This window comes from Glycine soja, chromosome 11 (assembly GCF_004193775.1).
Source record: "Glycine soja cultivar W05 chromosome 11, ASM419377v2, whole genome shotgun sequence".
In the NCBI taxonomy this organism is placed as follows: Eukaryota; Viridiplantae; Streptophyta; class Magnoliopsida; order Fabales; family Fabaceae; genus Glycine; species Glycine soja.
This window is the reverse complement of record NC_041012.1, coordinates 34,695,952-34,716,591: the sequence shown is the minus strand read 5'-3', so window position 1 is coordinate 34,716,591 and position 20,640 is coordinate 34,695,952. Positions and strand designations below refer to the sequence as shown.

At 31.2% G+C, this 20,640-nt stretch overlaps 2 protein-coding genes and 1 pseudogene across 2 annotated transcripts; 2 read left to right on the top strand and 1 right to left on the bottom strand.

Annotated features, from left to right (window-relative positions):
• Nucleotides 1-8,891: 8,891 nt before the first annotated feature.
• LOC114374973 (two-component response regulator ARR12-like) lies at nucleotides 8,892-12,614 on the top strand. The gene is made up of 6 exons (XM_028332701.1): nucleotides 8,892-9,427; nucleotides 9,806-9,958; nucleotides 10,095-10,529; nucleotides 10,665-10,741; nucleotides 10,967-12,163; nucleotides 12,364-12,614. The coding sequence occupies exons 1-6, from the start codon at nucleotides 9,319-9,321 to the stop codon at nucleotides 12,433-12,435; spliced, it is 2,043 nt and encodes a 680-aa protein (XP_028188502.1). The 5' UTR covers nucleotides 8,892-9,318; the 3' UTR covers nucleotides 12,436-12,614.
• Nucleotides 12,615-14,438: 1,824 nt separating this feature from the next.
• Nucleotides 14,439-15,636, bottom strand: LOC114375167 (annotated as a pseudogene).
• Nucleotides 15,637-17,273: 1,637 nt separating this feature from the next.
• On the top strand, nucleotides 17,274-18,932 carry LOC114373697 (temperature-induced lipocalin-1-like). The gene is made up of 2 exons (XM_028331215.1): nucleotides 17,274-17,815; nucleotides 18,506-18,932. Exons 1-2 carry the CDS (start codon nucleotides 17,444-17,446, stop codon nucleotides 18,686-18,688), a joined length of 555 nt encoding a protein of 184 aa, XP_028187016.1. The 5' UTR covers nucleotides 17,274-17,443; the 3' UTR covers nucleotides 18,689-18,932.
• Nucleotides 18,933-20,640: the final 1,708 nt, after the last annotated feature.

Below are 20,640 nucleotides of genomic sequence, written 5' to 3'. Positions count from 1 at the left end.
CAATGGTAATTTAATACTAGTGAGATGTATTTACTTTTTCCTTATCATAATTAAATACATATTCTTAAATACTTTTAATTATGATATTCTATTAAAGTGTAATTTACAACATTGTTGATCTTTAAAAAAGTATACTGCAAATCAATTAAAAATTACTCTAAATATAATTTATAAAGTTATTATTATAATAATGATAAAAAAAATTTAATGCTACAAGCCTACAATTGACAGACGGTGGTTGTTTACATCATAGAAAGTAAAAAGGAAGTGATTTTTCATAGTATATCCCATTTAAAGATGCTAGATTCTTTTTTTCTATATGTTCATTTAAAAAAGGATAATATAAATATTAAGAAATAAAATTGATATTTCCGTTTATATTAAAAGTATTTTTAACTTTCTTATACAATTTCTACTACTATGTATTTTCTCATTGTGGGTATATTTAAAACATAATAATTAATATTATCTTAAACTTTTAAATAAATAGATAAATATTTTTTAAAACTAAAAAAGGATGAAGTATAAAATAAAAAGTAAAAGAGTTATTCATTTTAAAAATACTATAATATATTTTTGTAAATACTTTAAAATAAATATAAAAATTATCATTATCTAGACATAATTAAATGAGTATTAAATGCTTTATGGAGGGATTTTTTTATGTATGTTATCCAAATTTTTATTACTAGGCTAACTCTAGTGAGATTCTAACGTATGGGTATTTTAATCTATGAAAGTGAATTTACTCTTATAATATTAAAATTTTAATCTAATTCATTTATTTTTTACACTAATTAGTGAGTTAACAATTCTTGGATATGTTGATTAGGAATAAAAATAGGTTAGACTATACTTTATCAATTATCAGGCTTGAGTGTGATTTTGATTAAAAATATAAAACTTGAGTTTCACTTGTTTAACTGTTAAAGACATTTTTTAAAAGTTTTGACTTAATTTATATCAAAATTTGGTATGACTTGTAAGCTTTTTAAAGGATAATTTAATATTAAAAAAAATAGAAGTGAAGTAAATTTTGTTGAGATATTTTAAAAAAATGAAATCATATTTAAGACAATATAATAAAATCCGTAGGGATTGATTGGATGAGGAAATTAAAGAGGAAGAATTTGACTATTGACTCATGTGGTAGTAGAGGCAACATCATAGTAATGGCAAAATAGTGCCCCCCACCAAAGGGCATTTGGATAGAGGTCTTGTCAAAAAAGATATGTCCGCACCCCTTGGTTGTTCCAAATCCCCTTCCCAACCAATCATCATTTGAAACGTTATGGGGGTCTCGGATTCCCCTGTTTCATAGGACGGGCAAATGTACCTCTTGATTCCTATCCTTTCTTTTTTATTCACAAATATAAAATACTTATGACATGACAATGCCTTTTGTTTTCTTTCTTCCCCATGCAAAAGTTATTGGCTTCCTTCATTCACTTAATTCTTTAGCTTTTGTTTTTAAAGTGGTACGTCCAAAAAATATCATTCTCCACCCAATTTTGAGCTAAATTTAGGAGCAAGAGAAAATAAACAATGTGATAACTGATTTGATAGCAAAGGGGGGAAAATACACTATATGGAAGACATCAAAGTAAGAACATTTTTATAATAACCCTAATATTAAATTACACTTCAAACATACACACACGAAAAAATAGATATCATCATTGGATGCACTGTACAGCATTGAATGAAAGGAATATTTTCTTGTATTATTTGTCCTTAGAGTTGCTATTACGATTTTAGGGTTGATATTACTTGTTTTATTTATATTTTAATTTAAAATGGCACGTGGATGAAATAGGAATATTCTTTTTCTTTCTTAATTGTTACCTTCTTTTATAAGCTATTTTTAATTAATTGGAATATAGGAAATGGAAACAAGTAATTTAATCTGAAAATGTTGGGATCTTTAGAGTTTAGATGATGTTCATGATAAAATATAAAGTTTACATAGCATTTGCAGTTTTTGTTTCATCTTATCTTATCTATCCTAAATTTTGCCTTAAGAAAGTTTGGGTACCATGCCATAGCTATGAGAAGTGATTCATTGATTGACATTGGTCCTCAATCATTAAGTATTTTACCACTTACCACCGGATGAAAGTCTCCCAACAGTGTACCACTGCCACCTTAAGCTTTCATGGTCGACCATGATAACCCTCTTCAGTCTCTAAAATTAATGTATCACGGTAGTATGGTACAACTAAGACTAAAAACGTGCCATATATGATTGAGGAAAGTTGTTTGCAGTACATATATAGCTTGACTTTTTTGGTACCTAGTTTTCAAATTTCATTTTTTGACTCTCCAATATATAATAGGGGTTTATTCACACATATGTATCACTTAATAACTTCTTGCAAAATACAAATTTAACATATCTAATTTTGTTAAATTTTGTGATATTATTCAAATCATCATATACTAAATTTGAATAAATTAAACATGGATAAATGTGTAATCAGTTTTTATAATTTCAACCACATGGTCCTATTTGTTTAAACTTTTAAAAAAACAATTATGAAAAGTACATTTTTTTTAAAAAAAAGTGTTTTTTAATAATCCGATAGAAATTACTTCTTTAAAAAAAGTGAAAAAAAATTAAACAAAAAATAATTTAAACAAACACAATTAAAAAAAAAACATTTTTCAACAAATAAAATTTAAATAAACGGGTCACGTATCAATCACAAGATTTACTATTTCTTTTCTTTTTTGAAGGTACAAAAAGAAAAGGGGGCCACGAACGCTTCAATTAGAAGTGGAAACGTAGTGATAAGTGTTAAGGAAGATTCATTATTCCGATTTTGAGAGAGAAAGATAAATAGAAGTGAAGATAAAAAATAAAAATAAAAAGAGAAAAAGCACCATGCAAAATAACAGAATAAAATAATTTTAAATAATCATCATGATAAATTTATTAATTTTTATAATAATTATCTTAAAAGTAATGTAAATAATTATTTATAATTAAATACTATTATAAAATGATTTCACATTACAAGTATATAGTGATTAAATTAAAAAAAAATACATTTTTTATTTGGTTTTCTAGTAGCAAATAAAGGGTAGCTATTTTTTTAGATTCCACGTTAAAATCTCTCTCTTAATTGGGGATGAAAATAGAGAGACTATCATTTTGCACTAAAAGGATAAAAGCACTCTTAATACTTAATAATAGTACCATATATGTGTTTTGTAAAAAGGAAATAAAAAATACCATATATGCGTATGGACACCAATGCACCATTCAAATGATATGTTTACTCGTTTTACCATGATATTATTATAATTTAGTTATTTTGTTGGGAATTATGAGTTCACATCAAATTGATATTTTTTAATATAATTTATTCTATATTTAAGGTTAAGATTTAAACTTTAGACTATTTGATTAAGACAGAATATGCTACCACTTGGGTTAATTAATATTGGTAAAAAAAATATTTGAATTAGGAAATATAGTGAAAAAAGAAAAAAAAAGTAAAAAAGATGATTATGTAAATTATTTAATATAAAAATGAAATGAAAAAAATATTTTATTCTTCTTGTTTGGATATATACAACATAAAATAAAATAAAATGCGTATATAAAACATATAAAATGACAAAAATTATTATAGTGATATAAATGGAGAAAATTTTTAAATTTATTTTTGGTCTATGGCTTAAAAAACACATACTTTTATAGTAATTAAAAATAAATAAATAAAATATTTTATAGGAATCAAAATTGAAAAATTACAAACACCAAGAAATTAAGATTAGAAAAAAAAATTAGACAGATAAAAAAAAATTAAAAAAATTAAGTTACATGTACTAGAAACAACTTTAAGCCGTGAGGAAAGAAGTTTTTTTTTATCTTTTCCATCTCTCCCTCTCTTGTGCGCCCCTTTTTCCTTCTGCCAAATTAAAGCAAAAGGTGTGGAAATGTTCAAACAAAGGTGTGTATTTAGATTATAATTTACATTGATTCTGGTTGATTAAAAATGAGTTTCTATCGCTAAATTTGCTTTTATTTTATTTTATTCTTCTTCTTTTAGTTTATCTTGTGTCTTGACCATTTTTTTTTATTAGTGAGAAAATATTTGAAAGTACTATTTTTCTTGCATTTCATTTTTGTTCAAAAATATGTATGCTGTTTTATAAATAAATTTTTGTCTTCATCTTATTTTATATCCAATCAAATAATGGAAAATAAAAATTATCTTTCCTTTTCTTCTACTTTTTTCTCGTACCAACAATTGAAAAAATATTTCATTTTCTATTTTTCTCTTTTTTTATTTTCTTTCCTTTCACTTTTTTTTTCTCAACCAAACATAGTGTTAATGTATAATTGAGTTACACTTTAATATAAAACTTATGATAACTTATTTTGAATATTTAAAATTTATCATAGTAAATCAATTTTATCAAATTCAAAATTAAACACGATGACTTATAAATAATAATAATAAACACAATCACTTGATTTTTTTAAGCATCGAATAAACACAAATTTGTATAAATAGTAATTTGTTATTTAAATATTCATGTAAAATAATATTTTTTCATTTATTTTGAACTATAAAAAATACTTTTTATTTTTATGGACAAATACAGTTATATTTTTTTAGAAACTTAAAATAAGATTGTTATCTATTTTTTTAAAAATAGTATTTTTTTTAAAATTATAATCCGTTTGAAAAGTGAAAACATCTCAAAAATAAAAAAATTCTGAAAAAAGCAAAAACAAAGTAATTTATGAGTTCAGGTTTAGATAACACATAAAAATCAATTTTATTCGACAAAATCATAATTATATTATAATAAAAAAAATATTTATTATTTTATCTTCATCATAAAAATTTAATTAATTATTTCTTACGATAACAGGAAAGTGGTATGTTCTGCTTTTGTTTTGATCCAAATTTAGCAGGCCAGAGATGCAGCGGTGACTCAAGCACAACGAAAATGACACAAATGTTAAAGTTAAGAATAAAAAAAATGTTAGTTCCAGTCTCGGCCACGGGCAACCCTGGAGCGTTATTCGCACGCACAGCTTCCTCCAAAGTCACTAATAGTGTGTTTAGTGGGATAACACAAATTAGAATCATAGACCATTTTAGTGAATGAATCTCATAACATCATATAAGATTAAAGATGTTTATTATTTTTTTGGAAAATTATATTTTTGATTCACTCAATTGTTTCCAATTTTAATTTTAGTTTTTTTTTAAATTTATTCATAAATTTAATTTTTCAACTATGTAAAATTCGATAAATGTGATTCTCAAACACATATTTAAACGGCCATTTATTACATTTTAATTGGATGATGAATCAAAAAATAGTAGGGTTGACTTTTGGACGCATTTTGTCATGTCAAAGTGAACATGTGACACACAACATTTAAATTTATATTTGAGGATCATAATTACATGATTTTAAATAATTGAGAGATAAAATTCATAAATGAATTTAAAAAAAAATTAAAATCAAAATTAAAAATAATTAGGAAATCAAAAATACAATTTTAATTATTTTTTATTTAGTAATAGATTTTATTTTGAAATTTTAAATAATTTGTAATAAATTTGACAAGAATTTTACTTTTAAATATTTTATTCCTCTCTCACCTCCCATCTCTCCCGCCCATCTCCTCATTTTTTCCACTTTTCTCCTTCTCTTCTCGGCACCACACCTTGCTTTCACTTTCTTTCATTTTTTTCCCCAAATCACACTGTCTTTCTCTGTGCTTCTTTTCGCAACTTGCTCTACTTCTTCTTTCTGTGTTGTTGCCGCCACGCTCCTCCGCAAGCTCTCCTCTCCTACTCTTCCCTTTCCTTTACCTTCCTTCTCCACCCTCCCACTATGTTTTAGATCTACTCAAGGAGCCACTGCGCCTACCTTGGCATCGCCACGCAAACCCTCCTCCGCCATGCCTCCCTGTTGTTGTTCTTGGTTGGTTCTTCTGTTTCCTTCTTCCCCTCATTGTTGATTTGTTCGTTGGTCCCCTTGGAATGCCGTTATGAAGAGAGAGATTAAGAAATGTTTTTTTTTTAAGTGTATAGATATTTTGGATTATTCTAAAAAAATCGATCTACATAGTGGAGATCTTGGTTGTTGCTCTAGTAGTGGATCTTCACATTTTGAGATCTTGAACCTAAGATCGATCCTGTGCCAAGAACCAAAATCAAAGTGATAACTTTGTCAAATGGTAATTAAAATTTAGGTGTACCAACAAGAAGTATTGAACTCAGTCTTTTAAAAAAAAATCTCAGACAAAAATAATAAACAAAATCACAATAACTAAAATTATTATTTTCTACAAAAACAAAAAATATTAAATTATAAAAACTAAAACAATATTTAAGTCTTTATTAATTTGTGTTTACAAATCTATATGATAAACTCATAGAATGATAGTAAGAAGGGTGATATAAATCCTTTTTGTAAGTTTTGTATCAAATAAGAGAAAATAAATTACAATAATAACAAAAAATAGTTTTATATGATAATCTAATTATAACTACTGATTTAAAAATTATAATAACAATGATTTGTAATTTATAATAAGTAAAAATGTTTGATAATCTCTTAAACAAAAATATCATAAACAAAATTAATTAAGAATGGATGATTACTTATATCAAATGTTAGGTCGTATATATAATGAAAAAAATATGTATTTAATGTGTAAAATTTTTTATATAATCATTTAATCATAATAAATTTATTAATTTTTAAAATAATTATCTTAAACTAATTTAAATAATAATTTATGATCATGATCCTTAAACTCATATATAATATATCCACTATTCAAATCTAAACTTGTTAACTGATGGGCGATGGCAATAATAATAAGGATTGTATTGAATTTCAATTTTATGCATGAGCGATACCGTACCAAACTAGCAATGAATCTTATAGAAGGTTTTGTTGAATATAAAAAGGATAAGCTAGGTACGTTATTGTTTCAGCGTTCGCAGCAGCAAAATAACAAATAATTAAAGATAAAGACTAATTATGCTCTGTTGGAAGAAAAAGTTAACGACAGATAGAGAGCAATGCCCGTTGTCAGCAGAGAGAGAAAGATACTGTCACAGAAAAAAAAAATTGAGGACATGACATTATTTTGGCCTATGTATCAATCTGTAAATCTAAATATGGAAATTTAATGTAGAAAATCTCAAACATAAATATATTTGAAGTTAACCATAATGATTTGGTGTGAAAACATTGGTAATTATATGCAATTAAAGTTCATCAAATTAGGATGAGGTTATTTGAACTTATTTTTTTTTTAAAAAAAATACTTATGTTTAATAAAATAAGTAGTTTTTCTTCTTTTTTTATTTAATCTAATTTCATTTTAAAAAAATTATTTTCTATTTATTTTGATAAACAAATCCTATTTACTTATTTTTTTTTTATTAAAAATATTTATTTTAATTTTTTTAAGTTTAATATGAAAAGGCAACATATTTGAAGAACCCATTTATTATAACTAGATATGATTAAAATTCTATGCATGATTGCTAAATACAAGGTGTTTGTCAGTGTAAAGAATAAAGCATGTTTTAATATTTTTTTTAAATGATATAAAAATACATATTTTTATCATAAGAAAACAAAATTAGTTTTCCTGTATTAATCATAAATAATTTTAAGTATGAAGAATAAAGAATATATTAATCATAAATTATTTAATTTAAAAAATTAAATATTAGTTAATTATATTTTATAATATTTTCCAAATTTTTATTTTTAATATTTTTACTAAAAATATATTTAACTAAAAATGAAATATTATCTTAGTAGGAAATTCAAGTTTCTTATTTTAAATGATTTAATGTAATTATATTAGTTATTTAATTTAATGAGTTTAATTTTATAATGGTCTAATGCGTTAAGCTCACAGACTTTTAAAACTGATGATGTAGGTTTAATGAGCCAATACATATATTGGACCGTTAGAAAATAATGGAACTTTAACTGATCATTACAGAAGGAATTAATTACTTATAGTTCTTAAGGAGTATATCAAAACACAACGCAGTTTTCTTTCTTCCTCACCAGAAGATAAAGTGATAGTCCTCTCCTCTTGAGACATATTGGTTGAAGAAGACCACACACCATCCTTTTTAGTACAGGAGATAGTTGATTGCATAGATATTATATTCCAATCAACTATTGTGAAATCGAAAATTTATCCAAATTTACAAATCCTTGATATTTAACGCCATTTAAATTTTAGAACTTTTAGTATTTTGTTTGAGTATTGAAATCTAGAATTTTGATTGAAGATTAAAAATAAAGTTTGTCCAACATATGATTATTGTGTAAATAAAATCCACCCAACTTATGCTTGTTATTTGACCTTAATAATACTAAAAAAAAATACTTTTTTTCTTCTCATCATAGTATTGATAAAAAATAATTCTATCAAGAATCATAAATATATACAAAATATATAAAATGAATATTTTTCTCTTAATACAATGTATTTCATATTTATTTAAAATTAAGATTAAAACTCTCTCAATATTAAGAGACATGAGTTATTACTATCACTTATATTTATCCTTTTCGGTGAAACATCATTTTTGTATGTTGAGTATAGACCTCATTTTGTGCCTTATGAAGTAAAAAAAAAGAGAGAGAAAAGAAAATAATAAATATAATAGGTGATGTATTAATTAAAAAAGGAAATAAATGGAAAAGAATGCGGTTTAATGAATATAATTACCTACCCAAATTATGTCGTTTTCTTAACATATTTTTCACACGAAAATATCATCATATCAATCAATCTCGTAGTCGTAGGTGGTTTTGTTGAATATAAAAAGGGTAAGCCAGGTGCATTATTGTATTCTGCATTCACACAGGCAATTAACAAATAATTAAAGACAAAGACTAACTCTGTTGTGTTGGAAGAAAAAAGTGAACGACAGAGAGAAGAGCAATGCCATTGGCCGCAGACAGAGAGAAAGACACTTTCACTGAAATTCTAAAAGAATAAAAGATTTGTGTTTTGTATTTTTATGTTGAATTGAATCCCTCGTTGTTTTTTGTCAGTCACTGTCATAGTCCAATTTGTGCTGTTGGTTTTGTAACCCTCCTTCTCCAGCCTTTTTCTTGAGTTTCTCTATCTCTCTCTCACTCCTTTTTAAATTTTAATAATTTGTTTGTCTGTTGCGTGAAAGAGGCCCTGAAAACAAGGTTTCTGCTGTCAAGTTTGTAGCTTTTTGCTCTGTGATTGGTGTGTTCTCCAAATAATGCTTCATTCCTCATCTGGGTACTTAGTTCTTGTTTAAGATGGTGGTGGGTGACCGTTTTCCGGTGGGTATGCGTGTACTTGCCGTTGATGACGACAAAACGTGTCTCACAGTTTTGGAGAACCTGCTTCGCAAATGCCAGTATAATGGTTAGCCACTTTTCTGTTTTAATTCACTCAATTCGATTCTACATTGGTTTTGCTTGTCATCTCAGTGGTCATGAATTGTTGCATGTTTTGTTTTCTTGTTATTCTCTTCCCATGAAGTTTTAGACTCGTGGATATTTTGTGGTTGGCAATTTTCATTGTTATTAAAAAAAAAGTTTGCAAGTTGGGTTGTTCTTTCTTTATTCTCCCAAAAATGAAAATTTTCTTTTACAATCCTGAAGTTTTTAGAAAAAAATGTTTTTTTTTTGTGTTGCTACATTACTTTTATAACTATGGATCTTGTCATAATTCTGGTTAAGCGTTTGACAGTTGACAGTCCTTTGTCTTATCTCACATCTGATTTATGTTTGTTTGTTGCAGTCACTACAACTAATCAGGCAATTAAGGCGCTAGAAATGTTGAGGAAAAACAGAAACAAGTTTGACCTTGTTATTAGCGATGTAAATATGCCTGACATGGATGGGTTTAAACTTCTTGAGCTAGTGGGACTTGAAATGGACCTACCTGTTATTAGTAAGCTCAAACACTTCTGTTCTGTCTTGACATTCATTCAACTTGAGTTTAAGCAAAGAAATATTTCCAAATTCGATTTGTTATCTCACAATGATGGTATGAACTTAAACTCTTACATTTTTTGTGTGTAATCTAGTGTTGTCAGGATACGGTGATAAAGAGCGGGTGATGAGAGGTGTTATACAGGGTGCTTGTGACTACTTAACCAAACCAGTTCGAATTGAAGAGTTACAGAACATATGGCAACATGTACTGCGAAGGAGGATTGATAGCAAGGATAAGAATAAGACTGCAAGTGAGGGAAAAGGCTGCAGTATGGCTGGTAAGTTTGCAAATGAGGAGAAAGCCAGATATATGGCTGGGGAATGTAGTCAAGCCATGGCACCAAAAAATAATACCGACCAGAATATAAAACTGGGTCAAAAAAGGAAGGAACTAAGTGAGGATGAGGAAGAGGAAGAATATGATAAAGAGAATGAGGAACACTCAAATCAGAAGAAGCCTCGTTTAGTTTGGGATGCCGAGTTGCATAGGAAATTTCTTGCTGCTGTTAATCATCTGGGAATTGACAGTGAGTTTGTGATAAAGAATATTTACTTTTTCTAATTTTGCTTGACTTGAGAACATGACACATTAAAGTATGTTTATTTGACACCTTAATGTGGATTTTCTAGCTCCTAACATGAGGTTTCAACTGTTATTGCAGAGGCTTTCCCCAAGAGAATACTCGACTTGATGAATGTCGAAGGACTTACAAGAGAAAACGTAGCAAGCCATCTGCAGGTATAAACTCCAGCTTTTATCATAGGCCCCTTTGGTTTCAATTTTGGGGCCTATTGAGGGGCGTAATTTGCATTTTGAACTGGACAAATAATGGTGTGAGAATGTTTTAGATATGATTATTCATTGAAAATTTATCAACGAGAATTTATGGGATATAAGTGTGCATAATGAACAACAACTCTATTCTAGATTTAAAGAAGCTTATGCTGTCATTTTGTATCGCAGAAATACAGACTCGGTCTCAGAAAACCTACTCAGCAGCCTAGCATGGTTGCTGCGTTGGGTAGTAGTGATCCTTACCTGCAGATGGATTCAGTAGAAGGCTTTCGCACTTTGTCGGGATCAGTAGGAATGTTAAGCACCACACTACCATCATATGCATCTGGTGGAGTGTTTTGTAGGCTGAACCCACCATCTGGCTTGAGAGGAGTTAACTCTGCACTTTTTCAGCCTGTTCTGTCTCAAAACAATAGCATGTCTGCAAAAGCATTTGGAAACATGCAACTGTCCATGTTTTCTGCAAATCAAACCTCAAGTTTATTACAGGGCATTCCAACATCAATAGATGCTAATAAATTTCAGCAGAACCGTTCACCTGGTATTAGGAAGTTGAGTCCACTTGATGATTCAAGTGGATTTAAAGTTTCCTCTGGTTTCTCAGACACTAGAGCTACCGTTATAAATCCAAATAATTTTGTGCATGATCTCTCAAATAATCATTTACTTTTACAAAGAAATTCACCACCAGCACAGAATTCGGGAGCATTCAGAAATCACTCTTCTCTTGGAGCTGCGTCGGTGAACACACAATCATTTGACCCTGGTATCTGTGAATTGGATCATAATCGGCATAATAAAAGCTGGCAGGGAACAACTCAGATATCTAAGTTTCCTACCAATACTTCTGCTGTCAGTAAGGTTTTCACTCATGATCAGCTGGCTCAAAATAACTCAAAATTTTCCTCATCCACTTTTTGCAGTGGGAACAGTCCAGTTGATTTTTCTTCCACTAGGGCTATTGCTCCTCCCTTGGAGGATGCTAGAGGTAAGCTGCAAAGTCAAGAAGGCTTACTTGAGAATATCTTACTAGCTTCATGTTACACCCAACATCAAAGCTGGGAATCAGATAAGCGGGGTTGCAACAAAGACATGAGCCAAACCTTCAACTCCACAAAGTCTGTCTCTCCTAATGGAGACACTAGTTCCTTAGGACATAGTTTAGACCAAAATAATTCAGTTAGCAGCGAGGGAATTGGTGCATCTTTGGTTAATCCATCAATCACGCAATCAAATGAAGGTGAGAAATTCTATTCGATGAAGTCAAATGATGCCTGCATTTTGCGGAGCATGGAGTCCCAAGAAGGACTCATGCAGAATACTTTTGGGTCCTTAAATGACATAATGAGTGAAATAACCGAACAGGTAAGACCAAATATTGTTCTCGTAATTGTGTTTTGCTTAGCCATGATATCCTCAGGTTTCAACTCCTTAACAGATTATATATATTTCTTTGTTGGTGTGAGTGTGAAGGGCTGTACTTATGATGTTTCCATAATTCAGTTTCAGTTTTAACAGTTGTTTTATCTGCCGCATCATTTCATGAAAGAGTGTTTATGATGCAGGAGCAAAATACGATTATGCTGATGGATGGAGAATTGGAGTTTGATTTGGATCATGCATTTGATTCCTTCTGACACTCCAAGAATCCAGGAGCATGAAAATCGCTTAAGTTACTCTCATGTACTGGAGTCTTTCATCGTGTAATTTCTGTTTCACTAATAGTATGTGCTACTTGTACAGTAGTGAGTGCATCAAAATTCTCCACTCTCCTAATGATCTTTCTATATAAATAAAACAATGAGTTAACTTCTTAGTACTGGGTTCACTTGCCGTTATTTGAGTACCTGAAAGAACGGAACTTATACTTTACGCTTGTTTTGTTTTTTTTTTTTACAATGAAAATGTGGCGAGGTTGAAATGTGGTACTTTTCAACTTATACTAAATTCAACAAAATCTCTTTAAATAATACGAGAGTTAGAAATTAGAATTAAATTCAAATAAAATTATATTCTCGAGATCTAGTTTATGATATCAGTGAGAAACGAACAGTATATCTCAAGCTACCCTTGTTATCTGGTAAAAAAAGCACAAGTAATTAAGACTATACGCAGTTATCTTATTTAGCAATTGTCAGACTTGGGCTCTGCTGTGCAACCATTCTAAAATTTGCCGAACTGGGTCTGGGACATAACTCCATGCAGAAGATATCCTTGAATTTCGCTTTTAGTCATCTAAAAATAACACGAGTGAAACACGGTACCCATCCAACTCGGGTAATCATTTTTTTCAAGTAATGGTAATTGCGTATGACTACTTCTGCATATGTCACGAAATAACATTGTGTCCCATCACTATTTCTTCAGAATGATCCAAATTATTCACGTGGACACATAATTTTGCGTTTAATTTTGTTTACTAGCTATTACTTTTTTCCTTCTTCCCATTAAGGTTTCTATGCATGAGAAGGGCAGCATGCCACTTTTCTAGTATTTGAATTTGTTTCATAAAGGCCTTCAACTATTGGAAACAACTGGATTGTTTATATCTTAATATGCGAAGTGCACGTGCCTTGGTAGAGAGGGTTGAAAGTTGGGTTGGCAAGAACACATTAACATCACACCCAAATTGGACTTAGTTTCTCTGCAGCTGGCTGCACCATCCTTAAGGGGGGGGGGGGAGAGAGAGGAGTTTCACTCACTTATCCCATATTTAGTGGAGGTCCTGGAGGATGATACAGCTGCAGAAAAGAGTATTGAAGGCTCTTGAGGGATAAATTAGGTGCAAAAAGAATGTCATTATAAAACGTTCACAGCAAAATATATAGTTCATATTATTATCATCGAAAATGTCAGAAATGAAATGCCAATGTCTTGTATCCTGTTTTAGTGCTTTACAGACCTGGAGAACAAATTCCTTAATAGAAGAGCCTTACACAAGAAGGAACCAATTCCTTAATAGAAGACAACAATTATATAATCATGGGATTGCTGATTGCATGTAGATTTGCTCAGAAGTTTTTCTATATGACGTTAAAAATATCAAGAAATAAAGCTTTAATTTTTTTTTGTCATATATACACACACACACAGACACCCACACATATATAGCTGTGTATATATCATTCCCCTGATTGCTAATATAAGGAATTGGCTGTACCTGAATGTTCCTTAATGAGAGCAACCAGAGTCCTACACACGAACTCTATCATTTTTATAAGATTTGGATGAGATTGATGTTGATTAACATATTATGATGTGGAATCATATACAATAGTCAGAGGCAAGAACTAAGAACTAAGGAGTTTCTGAGTTTCACTTGGTTTTTCGTTTTTCACCAATATTTTATGTTACACTTGCATTTTATAGCTATCATGGAGATACATATGGTTGATATGATTGCCAAATTAAGCATTACTGGTTCAAGCATGAGGCAGTGAACCTCCAAATGTTCAGGTAATCTAGAAGGAGGTGGGGCATTTGCAGAGATTTCATTAAGTAACAACTGGTGCATCCTTTTATAACATTAGATTCCTGTGTAAAATGGATTCAATTCTCCATATGTTTTACTCCAGTTTTCACAATTATTTTTTCCCACATTCAATTCCCAATATCCAACCTCATTACATGTAGCTTACAATTGGTATAAATAAACTCATTCAACGAAAACCAGACTCAAAATGAACTTGAATGTCCAGAATGATTCCTACCAAACCAAATCGGTTCCTCCACAACAAGCCTCCAACAAAATTACAAGGCAGGTTATACAAGATCCCAGCACTCCAAATGAACAAGGGGGGGAAAAAAAGTAGCATAGCGTGTGCACTAGATAATCAACAAATAGTGAAATTGCATGATTCAAAGAGAACACATAACAATAATAATCATTCCCCTGATTTCCTTTTTCTAGGCACCATTCTACATTTTATTTTTCTTCCCTTAATTTCCTTTTTCCTTCAGAAGACAACACATAACAATAATAATCTACACAACCATAAACAAAAAACAACTGAAATGCAATAAGCAAAAGAAACAATTAGAAGGTTACAAAGACCTATAGGTATCTGTTGCGCAACACCCTGTTGTTCTTCAAGGTTCTTAATATGCGCCTTGAGAACGGTAACAAGTTCTCTAGCAGGGGCCTGAAGAGTGGCGACGAGGGCGGAAGCAGGGCTCTTCAAAGCCCCCAAGAGAGTGGCGTAAATCTCGGCGCGGGTGGGGAGGGATTCGAGGTTCTTAACCTCATCGGGGCCGTAAAACTTGCCCTCAAAAACGGCGCCGGTGAAGTCGTTGTCCTCGAGCTTCTTCTCCTTCTGGAAGTTCCAGTAGGGCTTGATGGCGGAAGGGATCTCCTCGGTGTGGACGAAGAGCCATACGTTCATGCCCTTCATGCAGGGCTTCAGGGTCTCCCAGGGCGTGCCCTCCACCGCCTTGTAGACGAGTGTGTTCTTCGCCACGATCAGCTTCCTTGTTTCCGGGAGCGTCTTCCGGAGCTCCTGGAACTGCTTCACGGTGAAGCCCTTGTAGTTGATGCCGGCCAGGAGGTAGCAGTTCTCCAGCTGCTACCGCACTGTCTCCACCGTTGCCTCTTTCTTGCTGCGGGGAATGGCGGCACGGATGGTGGGGAGGCGCGCCGGGCCGCGGGAGGGGACGGTGAATGGGTTGGTGGGCCGGGCCAGGAGTTGGGCTTGGGCTTTTGAGGAGGTCATTGCGGAGGATTGTGTTTGGCTTATCTTATCGATTGATTGGTTGGTACCCGAATTTCAATTCACCCATTGTTACCTCACCTTACCCTTTACCATGCCTCCAATCTCATGTTTTATCTTTATTTATTTCTTGTTCGAGTAGGCTTAATATAAAATCATCTTATAAACTTAAAGTATTGTGTTTTTCATATTTAAGAATCAAATTATTGCTGATTTACATTTTTTATTTTTAAGAATTAAAATGATGATTAATCCTTACAAGTTACGATTTCGGTAGCAAATTTGTCTTGATTTTTAAGATCTTTTTTATATAATTTATTTTGAACAAAAGTATTTTAAAGAGATATTCATCAACAAATAATTAGCAAGAGCACTTGAAATGTTAGCCTATACCGGTTATCATGTTTGTGCATGGACCCCCCTGCTGTCATACTGCCTCTATAACATAAATATTAGCCGTAAGATTTATATCTAATGGTGATAAGGAGCTATAAATATAAAATAAATATTTTTCAATTGATTGGAAAAGGTTTTATAGTTAACACATTAAACCAGTTGGTTCATAGTTAAATAGGTTTGATCTGAGTCACCCGAAAAATCCGTTTAAGCTATTTAATATTTTTTTAAAAAAATACTTATTTGTTAAATAATTATATATTTTCATTTGATATTATTGATATCATCATTTATGTTTATGTGTCCTAATAAAAAAATGATGATTATGAGTTTTCTATCTAATATCATTGTTAGAGGTGAAATGCGACCGTATATTATTCATAATATTAACGTGTCAAACTTTTTAACATGAAATTTTTTGTATTCTTCATATTTAGAATTCAAACTATCCTGTTAATGTAAATAAAATTTTACTAGTAGTTAATAATTAATAAAAGGTTTCAAACATTAAAATAGTAAGTACCTAACATTTTTTTTAGTATTTTTATTTTCTTTTCTAACCCGCACAATGCAAACCGACAATTCCCTTAGCCCATTTAATTTTGGACCAGTCAGGTCTGGCCTACTTACTTGTGGGCCTATGCAAACCAGACTTACTCTTTTATGTCCAGCTCTATACATTAAAAAGAGTAAATGCAATATTACCACTGTAATATTAACGAATGGAATGTTAATGAGCATTTAATTATTTATAATTACCACTGTAATATTAACGACGAGCTTTTGCTTTGCTTCTAGAATAATTTACATTAGTTTTCAAATTTTGAATTTTGAATCGACTTGGAAGTGGACTGAACTTTTAAATAAGTTATTAATAAATGTTTTTATAAATTATATATATATATGACTCATTTTCAATTTTTAAAATTTTATATCTTTATCTTACAATACATATTTAGTTTTCATACATGCTTTTTTTTATATCTTTTTATTGCTGACCCTTGTCAGGGTAAAGAGGCTGTTTCTGGATTCGAACCCATGACCAACAAGTCACCAAGGCACAATTTTACCGCTGCACCAGGGCTCGTCCTCTGCTAAATGTGGGTTATGATATAAATAAAATCTAACTATTTTATCAAAACTAATTTTTTAGCATTGCAACAGTTTCTCTAAAAAGAAAAGCATTGCAGCAGTTGACGAACATGTATTTTTTAAAATAAATAAATGTAAGTATTTGATAGTGATAGTATTTATTAAATAAAAAATAATAATAATAATAATAAATTTTTATAAAATGTAGATGATGTACTAGAAACTACACTAGAAAGTAGAAACAAGATAATGTGGGTAGCAATAGCATCAATGAAACAGAATAATTGTCCAGGTGTAAGGCGGAACCTTGTCCACGCCAAGGACCCCATCTCCGAGTCCAGTGTTAAACTCAACTTGAACCCTCGTTGTCGTTGTAGAGAGCAAAACACTGCAAACCCCTTCGGCGTTTTGTCCTTACGTTGTTATTAAGAAGCGTAACGCATTCACCACGATGGTGACCAAAGCGATGGAGGTGGTGAAGGATCTGGACGTGAAGCGGTACATGGGTCGGTGGTACGAGATTGCGTGCTTCCCGTCGAGGTTTCAACCCAGTGACGGCACCAACACCAGAGCCACCTACACTCTCCGAGATGACGGCACCATCAACGTTCTTAACGAGACTTGGAGTGGCGGCAAAAGAGGTTTCATTGAGGGCACTGCTTATAAGGCTGATCCCAACAGCGACGAGGCCAAGTTGAAGGTCAAGTTCTGGGTGCCTCCCTTTTTACCCATCATTCCCGTTACTGGGGATTACTGGCTTTTGTACATTGACCAGGATTATCACTATGCTGTCATTGGCCAACCTTCCAGGAATTATCTTTGGGTATGCCAGCCTATATATATCTCCATTTTACTTCTTTTTTTATATTATTTTTTGTTTGTTAGAGGGAGGATTTGAACCCACCCAAACATCAATCCAACCTTATATCTTCGTTTTACTTAAACATGATCATTTTTCCTTCCTTCCAAAATGTATAAACAAGGTTTTAAATTGTGATTGTGGTCATAGTTTTGTTGTTGTGTTCGTTGATACTATGAGAAGTTGTCGATAAATGTGACCGATGCCCTCACAATTTCGGTTGCACACACCCCAAAAAAAGACTTTGATGTTGCCGCCAAAATTGCGATCAAAAACCAATTTTTATAACATTGTCTATAGATATAGATATATAGATGAAACATATATGGTGTGTGGAATGCTTGATATAACCATGTCCCTAAAACATGTACCGAGGAGTTTTGTCTCTAGAGACATAGCATATGTTTGGAGATGTAACACCTTAAATGGATATCAGTATTTGGAAGAATTAGTTCCTGACTCTTGGATGGAAATACCTTAGGTTCACAAAAGAAAAAAAATATATAGATTGATGGTGAAGTCTGAAGATGAAAATTGATGATGATGTTGTTTTGTTGGTTAGCTAGAAATTGTTGCATGTGTTTGGTTTGTGAATGTCTTCTTTATGATTTGTTCATTTCCTATCTTATAATTTGGGGTCATTTTGGTCACTAGATATTGTCCAGGAAGAACCATATGGATGAGGAAACCTACAACCAGCTTGTTGAGAGAGCTAAGGATGAGGGGTATGATGTGAGCAAACTCCACAAGACTCCACACAGTGATTCTCCACCGGAGGAAGAAGGTCCTCAGGACACCAAAGGCGTTTGGTGGATCAAGTCCCTTCTGGGGAAATAGGTGTGGCTGAAGGTGAAGGAGTGTTTCATATCGTTAATAAAAGTGATGAATCGGAGCAATTTAGATTGGATCTCTGTATTTTTACACATGTTGGGTTGTTGTGTAGATAGACTAAGCTGGTGCGATATGAACCTTTGTAAAGTTGATGTTTGATGCTCTGATTGTGTTTGTTCTTTATTAGTTGTTTTGGTGAGAATCCAATGTTTGAATACTTTGCAGCGATTTCCATTTTGCTTTTACTTTTTTTTTTGGTTGAATTCTCTGCCAAGGTATATGGGCTTTCTTCATTTTGCCTCTCTCTGACACACATTTTGGTGTGGCAAAGATAAAGGTATGGGTATTCATTCATATTATTCTGAAGTGTCTAAGCCAGATGGTTTTTATGAGAGTAACTCGAAAGAAAAAGTATAAGTGTTTGTGCTGAATTTCAATTTTTTAAAATTTTCTAGCAAAGAAAAAAGAGGAAATTGTTAGTGATCAATAGTTGATAAACAGAACTTAACAGTAGAGCTAGTGAATATACATGGGTATGTCTTGAATCTTATCTGTAACTATAAAATATAAGTTTAAGAGGAAGCTTTATCGCCTAAATATAATATAAGACTTGTGATGTTATATATCTTTTACAGTAAAAAGTTAAAAAGAAAAACAATGTAAAACATGAGAATTTAGGATGTGTAGAAAATACAGGATAGAAGTTACTGAATTAAAGAAATAATTGGGGTAGCATTATTGCAGTAAAAATGATAAAACTTTCTGTAGGTATGAATGCAAGAGGCCTGTAAAATTCCTAGTAACGAAAAATTGAACAAATAAGGAAAATTGTAAAGCTCCACCTTGAAAGATAGGGAAAAAATGATAAAAGAGAATGTGATAAATGCGATAAGAGATGTAATCAAGAATGAGAAATATAAAAAAAAAAATGAAGATAGAATATTTATTTTAATTATCTAAATAAGTAACGGATAATGCAATTCTATAATGGAGAATCGGAGATGGAATGAGTTACAGTGGAAATTTAATAATTACTGAAGCAAACAATGGAGTGACGTAAACACAATAAACTATTTCCAGTGATGTAGAGAGAATAAACTCTTCCCTCCCTCCTAATCAATAAGAAAAGAATAAAAGTAATTCAGGAGAACAACTCCATCATATGTGTGCCCATGGTTCGTAGAACTCTGAAAGTTATACAAAGCAATGAAAAAAGTCCACCAACTCACATATAGCATGGCTAAATCGGCACCACAAAATTAGATTGAATAAGCAACAAACAGTCAAACATAAGTTTGGGTAAATTTTGAAATTATAGCAATTAATTGACGAATGACTCACTAAAGGAAGCACCACACACACCAAAAGGTATATGTCCTTTTAAAACGTAGGATATTACCATCTCGCTGAAATTGAGTTGGATCCTCTTGTACAGAAGTCTCTCCATCTTTTTTCTAACTTATTTTTTATAATTTCTTTATCACTTTTCTTGGCATTGGCTCTGAGGGGTGCATGCGTTTTTGGTAACACCAAGCTGAAACTGACTCAATGAAAATAATAAAATAAATGAGTAGTATGTGACACTTTAATTTTATGAAAATTATTTAGAGAACTAATTTAATACAGTAATACCTTAATTTTTAAAAGATCAAATTGAAAATTTAATCTAAAAATTATAAGCAGCAGCATCCTGTTCCCGTAGGACCAGTCTGATGTTCTCTTAAAAATATAAATAAAAATATTAAAAGAAGAGTTGATTTAAGAAATTTTTCATAATTTCATAATTTTAAGAGTGCCATAAATTATATCAATTAAGTGTAATAAACGAATAAATGGCGTGACCTAGAGTTAAACTCATGCCACAAATTTGAGCTGTATCCAATGACTAAAAACACACAATCATGAATCAACTATAGAAAGTTTGTTTTACCTAACAAACAAAACAAAGAGTAACCAAA